At 42.1% G+C, this 15,397-nt stretch overlaps 1 protein-coding gene across 3 annotated transcripts in view; it reads left to right on the top strand.

The window, feature by feature from the left end:
* The window catches only part of LOC122532785 (dachshund homolog 2), a 182,866-nt gene that overhangs the window by 110,813 nt on the left and 56,656 nt on the right, over positions 1-15,397 (top strand). For all 3 annotated transcript variants that reach the window (XM_043661875.1, XM_043661873.1, XM_043661874.1), the window contains exon 7: positions 3,517-3,741. In XM_043661875.1, the coding sequence (XP_043517810.1) occupies positions 3,517-3,741 (225 nt within the window). The remainder of the gene's footprint in view (positions 1-3,516; positions 3,742-15,397) is intronic.

Here is a 15,397-nt window from a genome sequence, read left to right on the forward strand (position 1 = left end):
GCGGTGATCGAAGTAGAACCCCATCGAACGCCCGTGGGAGTGTACACGCCCGTGGAATGCAGTTCTGATTTAATGAGACGCGCCGCTATCTCGCTCTTGTTCCTGGAATCCGATCCACCGCGATTCGCTCGTTTCTTAGCCGACTTCCTGGAGATTTCGTCCGATTCCTTTTAACTCCTTGGCCGGGGAGAGACTCGCGAGCCTCGCGAAATCTCTCGTCGCCGCGTTTTGCGAATTCGATGCGGGGAATACGTTGCCCCTTGGCGTCTCCGACGCAGATAATTGTAATGGGTTTTCGAGCGGGGAACGAAACGGCGATGAGACGACCGTCGAGAAGAAATCGAGAGGAAAAAGGGCAAAGGAAGAAAGGAAACGAAAAATAAGAAGAAAGGAGGGAAGAGAGAGAAAGAGAAAGAGAGAGAGAGAGAGAGAGAGAGAGAGTGGGGCGACGAGAAGGAGAAACAGAAGAGTGGAAAGGTTTGTGCTATCAAAAGGTGCCGGCGGATCGGCACCGAAGGCAGCCGTGCGAGCATTAAATCGGCCAATGGCAATAAGTAACCGAATGCCGTGGCGTTGTAGGTGCGCGCTGATAATTAAAAGACGATACAATAAAGCACGTATCATTGGCCATAAAGCAGCCGGGGCTAAAGCCCACGGTGTGGGCTGTAGGAGCGCACGGACCGGTCACTTAAGCTCCGTAGAACCCACGCAGACGTCTTGTCTCGCCACTCTCCGGACCTCTTTGGCAATAACCATAAGGCATCCTTTATTCCGGCGATTGCCGATCTACGGATCCTTCCACGCTGGCGCACAGCCACGCTTCCTTCCTTCCCTCCCGGCGACGAAAACCATGCTTCCAGGCTAATCGTCGATAGAGAGAGAATAACGAGGCGACGAATCGCGACCTCGAATAGAAAGCAGAAAAAGAAGTAGTAGAAACGGGGGAAGAACGTGTTCGATCGGACAGATCGGCGTCCTTCGTGGAATCTCGAGGGTTTTCCATCGAAATTCTCTACCCGCGGCGCGATAACGGAGGATAAATCGCGCGGCTGGAAACAAACGACAATTCGGTGTGCTCGTCCTGGTTCGCCCCGCGGTGCCACGCACCACGGGCCGGCTAATCGCTCGGTGGAGTGCCGTTTTAATTCGCGAATTTAATTCGTCCGCGGTGACGTTAAATCAGAGACGTGGCGAAGGGTAACAAGTAGTCGTCGCGGGATTACGACTCTGGAACACGCACGCGTTGTAAGTCTCCTCCTCGAGAGAGCGGCCCGCGCGAGCCAGACCTCCCTCGAACGTTGTTCCACGATCCTTCGGCGAAATTTATCGGCGACGCGGCTTCGATACGCGCACTCACGCCAGACAAAAAGTCACAAAGAGACGGGGCTAATAGGCGAGTTCTCGTTGCCGTTCGTTCGCTTGTCTGATTATTACACGCGTATTCTCCTGTACGCTGCTTACGCTTCACAGTTCGTGGATGATCGAGGTCGACTTAATTGTTAATTGACGAATGCCGAGACAATTTCGAGTGAAGTGCAGCCAAAATCCCGCGTGTATCAGAATTGATACACGATGCAGGGTACCATTTCTGCGAAATATGTGAAAATTCGGTGTTTTCTAGCTTTCTGAGAGCTGGAAATTTACTTACTAGTACAATGAATGTTGGAAACATATTACGTAACAAAATATATTATGCAAAAAATAATTTTATTCATATTAAAAATGTACAAAAATAACGAGAGAGTTTAAGTATAAAGCAAAAACTTCATTCGGCGTGCAAATTTGATACACGCGTGGAAAGACGATCATTGACTCGCGTATGATACGCGATTGAACATTTGTAGAACGTTTCGTGCTATAAAAAGTATCTGTTAATACACGTATTCTTTATTTTTCAAAGTTTTCTTGTCAAGTTTTACATTTTATTTTCACAGTGTCAAATTTTTGTATTTACGTGGAATGTATGAAACAAAATTGGGCAAAACGTAATCTGATTAACGATTATAATTAACGGGGAATTACAATATTAATCACGATTACTGATTATCAACATAATTAGTAATGGATAAGGATAAGGAAAGTAATCAAGATCATTAATCACAAAATAATTACACTTTTGTGATTGTGCCAATAGGTCATTTCTATCAATAATACTGTGAAAATTATATATTTATTATAACTGTTTACAATTTACATAATCCTACAATTTTATCGGGATGTAAATGTATGTTCAAAAAATTTTCTATCGATTCAAAATCTTATATGTTATTCGCACAATCTTCTGTATGACTCGAATATGAACTTTCCGAATGATTAAAAATTTTGAGATTTTTTGATACTCATTCTTATATCAAAAATATACCGGAGGATTATAAGCTTTAACAAATTATTCTAAATTCAACAATACAGATATTATTGTGTTGGACAGCGAAGATATTCTCTCTAGTTTTGATCTATTAGTGAGTCTACTATTCAAACTGCAATTAATAATAACACTTAGTTACGTCAAATAGTACAACTCTAGGTGATTAACACGTTTGAACATTTTATAGCAATTGCAGATCGTAATAAAATGTAAATTAATCACTTAATGATTTAAAAATCACTGATTAACGATTACAAATTACAAAAATTAATCAAAATTACTGATTTATTTTAATAGTGATTAAGTGAGTAATGATTACTATTTAGTAATCGATTACAGACATAATTGGTTACTGCCCAACTCCGGTATAAAATTTAAGTATTATGGCATAGCAATATTTTTTATGTACATTGTACATAAATACATGAGACATCGTGGAGATTTGGTTTCATCTGACGAAAATTTGTTTTCGTAACATTAATATTCTTTACGTGTGTTTTATTATTCATTATTCTGTTCTCAACTGAAATTTGATTCAATTATTTAGTCCCTGTATTATAGAGAGCACGTTAACACGATAGTTTCTTATCGTATAAATTTTCCTGTGTGTGTAACGTGTCATAACTATGAACATATTCTATTAAATGTACATATTCTTGAGAGAAAAGATAATATTTGATGGTTTATTTATTTTTAAAATTCTTGACAATCTTGTTGAATGTCTCGAAATATTATTCTATTTAAATTGCGTTAAATTTGATGGATTTTAGATCACGCAATTATTTTCGCTTTATAAACAATATAATTCCGTCAGTCGTCTTTGTATCAATTCAAATTTCTTCAGTTTAATATCTCTCCTCATTCATTCAAGACACCCATCTTCATAAACTTCATTAACTAGATAGTTAATTTGATAAGTAGAAAGTTAATAATCTTCGCATAAAGGTGTCGGTAATAATAAAATAAAACATGAATAACGATAATAAAATAAATAACTTGAAATGTCTAATAATAATAAAATCTTTGAAATTGAAATTGGTAACAGGCAATGAACATTCAGTAAGGAAACCTTACGCGAATCAATCAGCGGATGATGAGTGACATTCGATCGAATCGAGGAATCCTTCACGTGTGTGGATGATATTTTTCAGATTTGTCGGACGTGCCAGAGAACCTGCCGCTACCCGCGCCGGGATCGGAGAGTCCTCAGGCCCTGAACTACTCGCAGATCGCCTCCGCGGCGGTGGCAGTTTCACAGGGAGGCCAGGATCCCTCGGTCTCGAGTACGGAGACCCTGCTCAGGAATATCCAGGGCCTGCTCAAGGTCGCGGCCGACAACGCGAGGCAGCAGGAGAGGCAAATCAACTACGAGAAAGGTCAGTGGCATGGACTTTCTTGACACGTCCCTAACCGAGACTGTTCTTCACACAGTTTCGTTATCTGCCAACTCTCGCCAACTATTCAACTGGCTGTGACGACCCTTGATGCTATTATAGAAATGTATTATTTCCGATTTATTGGTAGAATCATTGATGTTCGCTTGAACTGTTTTGTCGCTTTTCGGTTTATAAGTTACAATGTTCCGTGTCTTTTCCGATCCTTCGAGTCCTTCAGCTGCAATGAAATCTTATTATTTATAGGGTGGAACAGTTATCCCAGAGTATTAGTGTATTAGAGTATTAGTTATAAGATGGAACAGTTTTCCTAGAGTCAGGGAAAATTAGGGACAATTAGAATCAATTCTCTGTTGTCACAATCCTGCCTAAGCCGATAATGTATCGGTCTACAGTGCAAAATATTGTGCAAGAAGTTTGTCATCGTTGTAAATTCCTTTGTCTAAATGGTATCATGCAATATATACATTATTAGTATTTTTATCCCATATTTGTTGGATTAATTAAGAATATACATCCGAAAGAAACAACATTCTCGGATATCACTTGCGTAAACAGATACGATCGTCATTCCAACCACTTGCGCTGGCAACTGATTGCGGACCATAACGAGTGACCAAACCGTATACGATAATTCGTTACTTTCTTTGTCTTTTTGAATTCGCCGGTATGATATCACTGGATAGAAATTATTGAGAAGTAATAAGTTTATTATTTGTTTTGCCTCGATTGTACTTAAATATACTTAAAACTGAAAAAAATGTTGCAATTTTGGGACACAAAAAAATTCTCGACATGCGTGGCACATCATTCCAGCGCAAGGGATTATGGAAATTAGTCTAGAGTTAAACGACATTAATATCCATCGATTCTCCCAAGATTTTCCCTTCTGTCCGTTTGCTTTACTTTTTCGTTGACTCCTCCACTGACAGTCTTCGTTCGACATTCAACGGCCACTGCCGCCGAATCAGCTTCGCGATGTCGACGACAAATTCAAAGTAATAACGCGTTACTTCTCGCGAGCGATTAAGGTTCAAGGATCCACAGAAAGAGTTAGAATCCACAGAATTTAAACGCTGTAATTTCGCCTAGCTCTATCCCGAATATGTCGTTACTGTTTGATTCTCGGTACCATCTTCGACCGGAACCAATCATTTAGAGATAATTCCGGTACTTGCTTTTCCACGATTTTTATTGAAAATCTCCTCGTTGAGAATTCAGTCTTCGTGCAGGCTACATCTGCTGAAAAAGAAAAGAAAAAAGAAAAATTTTCAATCTCTGCAAAAAACGGTCGAGCAAAAAATAAGACCGGCTTGCAAAAAATCAGCCCGCGTGAGAGAAACTTTTATTCGTTGAAATATCGTGGTGCACAAGCGACGCGTGTCTTAAATAGGCATTGGTCGGACCGAGATAAACGCGATTAACAAGACCTCGCGGGGACCATGGCTGCCTTCGTTCTCATTAAGCGGGTGATAGATCGGCTCGTATTATTATTATTAGCGAGCGACATGCAGCGTTTCGAGACCTAGAGACATCCGCGCAAACAGCCGTGTACTGTAATAGAGATCCGCCGATCGGACAAGGACCGAGAGTCGTTCAAGTCGCTCGCACATGACGTTCCTCGCGTTTCGATGGAAATCGAAGTCCAGCAGTTTGTCCAAGATCGATCGACAAGACTTTCCTCTCCAGGCGGCATAATCGCGTGTCTAAGGAGGATTCCTGTTTCTCGTAACCGGCTAATCGCAATCAAAGACGCGCGATCGCTGAACGATCGCCATGGAAAGAAAAGGGAAATGAGGTATCCTGTCGAACATGCTCGCTCTTCATACGTCAATGTTCCGTGTACCACGAATACGCAGGTACACGGCGTGAAAAAATTTTGATAGAAACACCAAATGGCAGCGAATGCAAGGTATAAATCCTTTCTCGGCCTAGTTTTCGAGGGCTACGTGCGAGGTTTCCTCGCGTTCACTCTCCCTCGACCTCTTGCCCGCCAGGAACAAGGACACGCGACGTTAAAACCACTTGCGCTGGCACCTGATTGCGGACCATAACGAGTGACTGTATATACAATAATTCGTCGCATTCTTGTTAAACTCGTCGGTATGATATCACTGGATAGAAATTATTGAGAAGTAACAAATTTATCATTTGTTTTGCCTGGATTACATTTATAAATATACCAAAAACTGAGGAAATGTTGCAATTTTTGGACAAAAAATTCTCGATGTGCGTGGCACGTCATTCCAACTTCTTGGGCCAGCAACTGGTTCGCGGACCATAACGAGTGACCGAACCGCATACAATAATTAGTCGCTTTTTTTCTTTTGAACTTGTCGGTATATCACTGGATAAAAATTATTGAGAAGTAATAAATTTATTATTTGTTTTACCTGGGTTATAGATATTAAATATACATAAAACTGAGAAAATGTTGCAATTTTGGAACAAAAATTTCTCGACGTGCGTGGCACGTCATTCCAGCGCAAGAGATTAACTTCTTGGGCTGGCAACTGGTTCGCGGACCATAACGAGTGATCGAACCGTGTAGTTCGTCGCTTTCTTTTTCCTTTTGAACTCGTCGGTATATCACTGGATAGAAATTATTGGGAAGTAATAAATTTATTATTTGTTTCACCTGGATTATAAATATTAAATATACTTAGAATTGAGAAAATGTTGCAATTTTGGGACAAAAAGTTCTCGATGTGCGTGGCACGTCATTTCAGCACAAGACATCAACCCTTTGCGCTGGCAACTGGTTCGCGGACCATAACGAGTGACCGAATCGTATATAATAACTCGTCTTCTTTTTGAATTCATCTGTATGTCACTGGATAGAAATTACTTAATAAGAAGTAATGAATTTATGATTTATTTTGCCTAGTTTACATTTAAATATACTTCTTAAAACTGAGAGAACGTTGCAATTTTGGGACAAAAAGTACTCGACGTGCGTGGCGTGTCATTCCAGCGCAAGAGGTTAATATAATCCGGCCGAAACGTAAAGCCGGTCGTTTAATTGCCCATTAACCGTTTTACAAAGTGTCGTTTCCACGGTCGTCGAAGAACGCGCGTTCGCGGTCGCTTAACGATGTTGGAGCCGGACGTGGCCAGTGCTCTTGCGTTTTTCCTCGCGGCGGAGGAGGAAAGCGGCATTCTTTCAGGCACGGTAGGTTCACTGCGCGCGGTATCTCTCGGTGGCGATCGCTGGCAAGAGGCCATCCTTTGTTTCGCGACCGGTTGACCGCGGCCGATTAAGCCGGGAGTTCAACGCGGGAGGACGTTCGACTCGGTGGACGTTTCGCGTCTCGAGGCCGACGCGTGTGCGGCAACGGGTCTTCTTCACCGTCGTCTCTCTCATCTTCGTCTTTGGCGCGCTACGCCACGGTTTAACGTCGGCTTAACGTGGATCCCTCGTGTCCACGATCATGCGCGTACCGAGAGGTGAACAGCGAACGTGTAGAGTCGATCGAGCCGGATAAAGGGGAGACCAATTCGAGACGCGGATCGGGGCGATCGTAGGAGAAGGAGAAGAGGGTGGCGATTGAGAGGAGGAGAGCCGGGAAGAGGGATGGGAGAAGGCCGATTTAATACTCGAACGAGCCAGCAGCTCGTTTTACACCAGATGGTTTTACATACGGCCGCTATCGTGTTACCGAGCTTCTCCGTATGGCTGCGTTGGCCGCGCGTTCACCGTTTCGCCGGAGTGCTCTAATACGCGCGGACGCGCGAACACGAGCGAAATCTTGGATGCCGCGCTCCCCTTTCGGGCTCGATCGCGCGTTTCTTTCGAGTACCAACCAACGACCGGAGAAACCAAGCGGATTTTCGAGGAGGAACGTAAGCAAGAATCCTAAACTTCGTTAAGTCCACCGTGAACGCACGAGCAGTCTTGCCTGCTTCTTGATGAAAAAGAAGAAAAGTGAGAGAGAGAGAGAGAGAGAGAGAGAGAGAGAGAGAGAGAGAGATGACTCACGGTTTCGTTCGGTCGGTAAGTTACACGGTGCATGGGAGGAGAACAATATGAGCTCGGTGGATGCTGGCGAGCTTGCTATCTTCGATGCTCGCCGAGATAAGGATACGAGGGGAAGCCACGGCGGGAGCGCAAAGATTGTGCGCGCCTCTTCTTCGTGTCCACCGCACGAATCCGTACACATAGAGGAGTATACATAAAACGTGCACGTGGATGAAGAAGGAAAGAGAGAAAGAAAGAGAGAGAGAGAGAGGAGGTCCGTGGCGGGCCGGTCGCTTAAGGCCCGCCGAGAGAGCGGAATAGAAAGAGGGGATTGAGTTGTAGCCGCGAGTGGAGGATCTTATGTAGATTCCTTGTAGATCGTGCACCCGATTCGATCGCGATCGGCTACCCGGTACCGGGTTAATTAAAATTGTACGGGCCGGACGTCTTTCTTTCTCGCTGCCTCTCCACCCTGCCCCGTTCTCTCCTCCTTTGTGTCTCTCCCCGTGCCCACCGCCACCCTGTTCTCCAGTGTCGCGTCACCTCCCTCCGCCGCCCCCCTCCCGCCGGCCTTTTCATCTTCCTTTTTCCTCGGCCGTTCGTTTCGAGCCAGCAACGCTCTGGCTGCATCGGCCGGCAGCGCATCTCGCCGTAAGCTCCTTCGATTTTTGGCCGCTGCCTGGGAGGCTGCTTACGTGAAATCCTATTACCGCGAGCCACGTCGCGCGACAGCGCAACCACTCTTCCCTCTTTCTCTCTTTCTCCATCTTCCCCTCCTTTTGCTTTTTCCTTTATCTCTTCTCCGTGCATCGAGCCCTGCAAGCGCACCAGGATGCAAAGGAGTCCGGCTACGCCTGGCTGCGAAGCGAGAAATCGACGACTTTTCGCGTGCACCGTCTTCGACACTCGTTGGCACGTAATCATTTGGCAATGTGTCGTAAACAAGGATTAAGGATTAAAGGATTAAGAACGTTGTTTCCTGTCGTAAATAAATCGAAAATACACGCGCCGATCCAGCTGGTGATCATCAATTTGAATCGTATCGTACGTTCTAAACACAAATGTAAAACCGCAGGAGGGTGAACTGGTCCCGAGGCACGGGATACCCGAAAAACATGTACGATCGCGAGCTGCGTTTCTCCGTCTACTATAAATAGGAAAGGTGATGGAGTAGGGGCGGTAGCAAAACGAAGACGATCTGGAAAGAATTACGATTTCTGGTTGGCTGCCCGCGTCTCCTCACCCCGTTCGATTCGCTGCTCGTATTTGCAAGCGCCGAATCGCCGCGGCGCAGCATCATTAAACGGCCGCAACCACTCGCTGGCTACCTTAAAGATCGTCCGGGGGTCGAAGGTCGCGGTGCTGCGAGCGCGCGAACAACCGGCCGCGGCGATTATTATGCTTATTAAGGTGGAAAGTAATAAATTACAGCTGGCTAATGGCGGGTCTCGTGAGAAACGCACGGAGAAGCTTCTCGATCCGCCGTTCAGATCGATTCGTCGAGGACCTTCTCTCGGCCACTGAAAACAAAACCGATCCCCCGGTTGTCTGTTGGCTGGTTGGTGTCTGGCCCGTGCGACCAGCCGCCAGGGAGAAACGTTCCCGGGGCAATAAAGCTGTTTGATTCTTAATTAAATCCGAGACCACGCGAACGAGCTAATTAAAGCAAACATCCGACGTGATGAAGCTGGAACGTTGGTCCCCGAGGTCTCGAACGACAGAGAGAGAGAGAGAGAGAGAGAGAGAGAGAAAGAGAGGGGATCAGGCAGTCGTAAAAACAGCCAACTCGCGAGTTTAGTTACCCTTGTTTCAAGGTAACGCGTGTCTAATTTGAAACTTGGTAGACGAACGAGATTGGAAGAGGCAAAAATACCAGGTGACGAATGCTCGAACTCGCGGCGGCCACGGAAATATTCGCACAGAAAGGATGGGTAGCCGCAAGTTTCGCTTCGCGGACGACGTACAACCCAGAAACGAGTGGGAAAAAAGAACGAAGGTGCCACGGATATTCGTGTGCGTACACAGTTTGCGCGATAATGGCCGCTCCGTCGGCCGATAGAGAGATAGCGTTGCTCGGGCTCGCGCGCGTGACCCAAGGGGCGGAGGGTAAGTCGTTCGCCGCCAGCGTAAAGCGTAAATCAATCAGACTGCGAATCAAACGAGAAGAAGCAACTCGCCTCGAGCGAGAAATACGACCGAAGAATACGTTGTCAGCGTGTGTCGTGCTGATTTACTTGGAATCAATGAACGAGATGAGATGAGATGAGCTTGAAAGACTTTGCAGGACTTTAGATGGCGATACACCTCACCTACGAGAAACAAAAGCGAGATAACTTGCCCTCGTTCACTATGGAAGAACCAAATCGCATCGGCAGCCTCCGGTAATCCGCTGGATCGTGTCTCGGTATCGAACTCGAGGAATTTTCATAACGAGCAGCAACAGTAGCAGCAGCAGCAGCAGCAGCAGCAGCAGCAGCAGCAGTATCGAGTCTCGGCCGGCTGAAAGAAAAAAAAAGGCGCCTTTAATGGGACACGTTGGCGCCCGGGTCAGGGTGGCCCCGTTGTTACTCGTTAATTCGAGCCGCGACCGAGAGCACGCACACACCAGCGATCCCCGGGGCCCCGATCCAGCTATTCCCGCGTGAATCCGTGGAAAGCGCAAACGAGCGTGATCCCGAGGTATGCGTTCCCTGCCGCGGTATCGACGGAGAACTCCCGCCCTTTTGTCCTTCTCTCTCCACGCTGGTACCGTGCCAAACCGGGCAGAGAAGTAGGAATAAAAACGCGAGACAATACGATGTCGCAGCGGCGCGGCCGTTGTCGGTTCCCACCTCGAGGTCCGGCTTGGAGAACGCAGCCGATTGTCAATTAGAGAAACCACGAGGGCTCGAGAGGTTTTAGCATAAGCCACCGGCCAAAAGGGGCCAGGATAAACGGGCTAGAGGCGCGCACGCATCGCCTTTCTTTCTTTCGCTTTCCTCTCCTCTTCGCCGAGGCGAGGTTCCGGTGCATCGACAGAGAGAGAGAGAGAGAGAGAGAGAGAGAGACGAGGATACACGGAGACTCGATGGGAGAGGAGGATGCTGCACGGCGTTGGTGACTAGACCGAGAGCGTTGCGAGCGAAACAAGGTGGAAAGAATTTAAGAGAGGGGTCCTGTTGGTGTTAGCGAAGCCAATAAATTATGCCTAACACGGCAACAACTGGTTGATTATTTATTTAACAATAAAAGCAGTCACGAACTCGGCTCGGGAATAGAACGAGAGCCTGACACGCTTACCTCGTGGCGTGTCAAACGCGGATTTAACTTCAGCGAGCGAATTTAACTTTTATGGCCGATTTGATCGAAGGTCTTAACACATTCGACAGCTGATAACACAGCCGTTTGCGTCATTTAATATTTCTGTTAAGTAGCCAGAAATGCAACGTTTATTTCTCAGTTCTTGGAACACAATCATTGCATTAGCGTCTAAAGCGCTGTAGTTTTCGCATTGTATACAATTAAATAAATATATAAATGGATAACTACGCTGTAGTATAAGTACAAGTAGGCTATTGAAAATTGAGGCGCATATCATTTATGTAATAACAAAAATCATTTGGTATAACAGATTTTGGTATGACGATGACGTCCTTAAGCGTCATGATCAGTTTTAACTTTAAAAATCGTGTTAGAATTTAATAAATAAATATATGTCGATTAATGAATATAGTTTTCTTAAACTCTGTCGATCTCGAAATATTAATCCTCATTGTCTTGCAATTTTTATATATCATACAGAATCGTCAGAAAACATTCTTTCAAATACAAAACGTGTAAAAATCTCGGTAAAACATAGTGTATTAGAATGTGTGAACATAATTTGCCTCGTGAATTCAGCACACTAAAATAAGAAAGAAAGTTTATATATGTAACCTCGTTTTTGAGATATAATCTTTATATATTATATCAATTATTTATTTGCTTGCTCGAAGTGATCACTTTCGGCTCGAATATGAGTTTCTAAGCTTCGTTATCAAAATTCTGATGGAAGTTGTCTGGTATTTTTCGATTAAAATTGTCTGGTATTGTTCGAATATAGTACGTTTACAATTAGTGTTTATAAACAATTAAATGCAGGACATAGTTTGTCGAAATTTATCGAAAGAATTATTATACTATATATAAGAAATAAGGAATTTAATTCTGAAACAAGATCATATTGTACATATGTTTTCTTCTTACTTCAGTACGTTGAATCCACCAGTGGAATTATGTATACATATTCTAATATACCTTGTACATAATGCATCTCAATAGAAATCATTATTGTAGTAGGCATTAATAAGAAAAGCCGAAATATTCAAATGTTCAAGTATTAAAAATCACGGTACCAATATATCGGATTTGGATATAAGAATAAAAAGAATACAGAATACCCAAATTTAAATGTCAAAACTTCGGGAACGTATAGAAAATCAATAAAGATTTGCTCGTTTTTGCTTCATTTCAGAGAAAATCGAGAAAAAGAAGGGAAAAAGTTTTTATTTTCTTTCTTCTGGTTTTCATTTTCGATTCGATGACAATCAACTCAAGAAACCAAACCGCAGTTATTACTGGAACAAATCTAGCTGCAATAAGTGTAGTCAATGTTCGATCTAACGCTTGCATTGCTGCGAAAAACTAGTATTTTAAACTAGTATATACATTAAATAGATAATATAAATGATAACAGATGGATAAAACGGATAATAACATGAATAAGTATAAATAAATAGGTGGAAAAATAAAAACTTTTTTGTTCCTCCTTTTTACGATTTCTTCCAAAATTAAGCAAAAATCGAGCAAATCTCTAAAAGACTATTTTTTTTTTATCAATTATCAGTTGTCAATATTTTGACGTTTAACTTTGGAACATCTTATATTATACAGGATGTCTCAGGACGGGTGGCATAACTGAATACAACAAGTTGAGAGAAGAAAGAATAAAATCTGTTGATAAAGCCTTCGTTTTTGAGAAAATAAAGTTTTACAGGCAATTTTCAATGAAACACGTTCAAAGTCTATTTTCTTAAAAATGAACGAACGAAAAAATTTCTACTTTATGTTTTTCACTTCTTTTTACATATAGAAATATCCTCGTGTCGATTTTTCGCCTATCTACAAGGCGAATAATCTGAAGTGTACTTCAATAAATTCTCAAAGTCGATTTTCTCGAAAACGTTCTTTTTTTTAAAGAAAAAGAATTTTATTCACGTGGAATCGCTCCTAGTCGATTGCACCACCCTGAGACACAGGAACTCTCTGAAAAAAACAGACGCAACAATCCCGCGTCTGATTGTAACGAATAACGTTCTACAAACAGGAACGAATCGTGGTGAAACGGCAACGTTATATTCATTTCCTGGAAAAGGATTCTAAGGAGGATAGCCGCGAAACGCGACAATAAACCGTGCTGCGGACGTCGTTTAAATCTTGGTTTTAACGACCTCCAGACATCGATCCTGCCACTCGATCGTCACCGATCGTTGTCGCTTCGGAATTAAGCGACAAAACGGACATCGGCGACTAACGACCCCGCGCGCGGCTTTCCGATTGCGAGGAAGGCGAGGCACTCGCAACCAGCACGATTATAAAGCGAAAATTTACGAGCATGTCGAAGCCCACGGGAGGAGATCTCGCGGGAATCTCTTCTCTACCTATCTCCTCGCACAAGCTCTGCGGACTTTGTTGCGTCGTGGATATTATCGTCACCGTCGTTTCAAGTGTCTCCCGCGATACTTTGTTGGCAAAGGTCTTCTCGCAATCGTGCGTCGCGCGCCGGTTGATTACCGATCGTTCGTTCTTCTTCTCCATAAAAAATTATCACCAAAATTGTTCTTATAAATAATAAATTTATACATTCAGACGAAAAATATAAATGAATAATCTTCTAGTATTCTAAATTAAATCCTGAAAGCAATTCTGTCGATTCAATTAAGTCGAAAGGAATCCGATTTAACTCAATTAATAAACTAATAATAAATATAAAATATAAAGGGTATGGTGAGATAAAAAATTTAAAGTTTATTTGAATAAAAAGTTGAATTAATTAATTTAAGATCTTCAATTACTATATAGTAATTTATATTATAAATATAATTGAAAATATTAAAACTTCAAATGAAATTATCTGAGAAATTAAACGTATTATCCCTAATATAGAATAATTATTTATTGAAACTCATCTAATAATTAAAATTGGATAAACGTTTAATCTTAAATAATAAATAATATAAAAATTATTCTAAATGTATATTAATATTATTATAAATTCGTCGTTAAATTAATCACAATATTGATGATACAAAAAATATAAATCTCAAATAAAATATTTAATCTCAAATAAAATATTTCCTTAAAAATTAATTTTAACATGTCAGTAAAAGGTTGAAACAAACCTTTAAATAATAATTTATTTGGACCTTTACGATATTGTATATACCTTAAAATTTTTCGTTCAAATAAAGTTAAAGAAGCAACTCTTGATATTACTATTAACATTAATAAAATATAATGAAAAACTAAAATTATTATTTATTATAACTTATATAATTTAATTTAAATTCTAAATTTTAAACACTAATATGTTAAAATAATAAAATTATTTTCAATAAGACATGTTTTTGATAAACAGGTGAATATATTTATTTTGCCTAATTCCTTACACAATATATATATATATATATATATATATATATATATATATATATATTTAAATATTAATATATTATACATATAATTAAATATATTTATTATTAATATTATACATATAATCAAATAAATATATATATTTAAATGTATTTATTATTAATATATTATACATATAATTATTACTAATTTAATCATTATATCTCATTTTCAAAAATTAAAAATTTTTTTTGAATAATTATATTAAATGCGCGACTACGGCATCGGGCCGTATTAAAAACGATGCTTCAGTATCAAGGGGAAAATACAAACGGTATATTTGCCAATTCGAAAGTTCAAATTTACGGATAACCGTTCCAACGTCTGACGATTAGAATCGAAAGTCGAGTTCAATTTAGAATAGACTTGCCAGCGAGTATCATATATAGGGAGCGACGTGAACGGGAGACGAACCGTGAAGAGAGGTGGAAAGAAACTTGACCTACCGCAGTTTTAACTACCGTTCAATTATACAGTTTGCTTTCGGCTGGGTCGTCGCGCGGGTCGAATAAAGCGTGTAATTTACCGGCAATAAAAGAGCAGTGGTAATGGCAGCGCGTGAACGAAAGAGGGAGAAGTCGCGTCGTTAACGACGCCGTTTACTGCCGCGAGGAACGAATATTTTGTTACAAAATTCTCTGATCCAGCGATCATGTTCTTCTCCGATCTGTCCAATCGTTCGTCCGGGACTCACGGCCTGCACCCATCGTCGACGAAGAGAAAAAGAAGTGACGAACGCGAGTCAAAACGCGAGAGAATCCCGTTTCGAAAGTGTCATCGTATACCGGCGAGAGATTCTCCCCACCCAGCGTGAAAGCGTTGCGATAATTGGCCCTTAAAGCACGCCCCTCGCCGCTTAAATGCATATAATCGCGCGCATTATGCGCGCCTGCGACTCTATCCTCTCGATCCGCGAGACGAGCCTGGCTAATTTTCCTCTGTTGCGTGACGTAACCGGCCGATTAGGCCAGA

Source organism: Frieseomelitta varia, unplaced genomic scaffold, assembly GCF_011392965.1.
Source record: "Frieseomelitta varia isolate USP_RPSP 00005682 unplaced genomic scaffold, Fvar_1.2 scaffold_471, whole genome shotgun sequence".
Taxonomy (NCBI): Eukaryota; Metazoa; Arthropoda; class Insecta; order Hymenoptera; family Apidae; genus Frieseomelitta; species Frieseomelitta varia.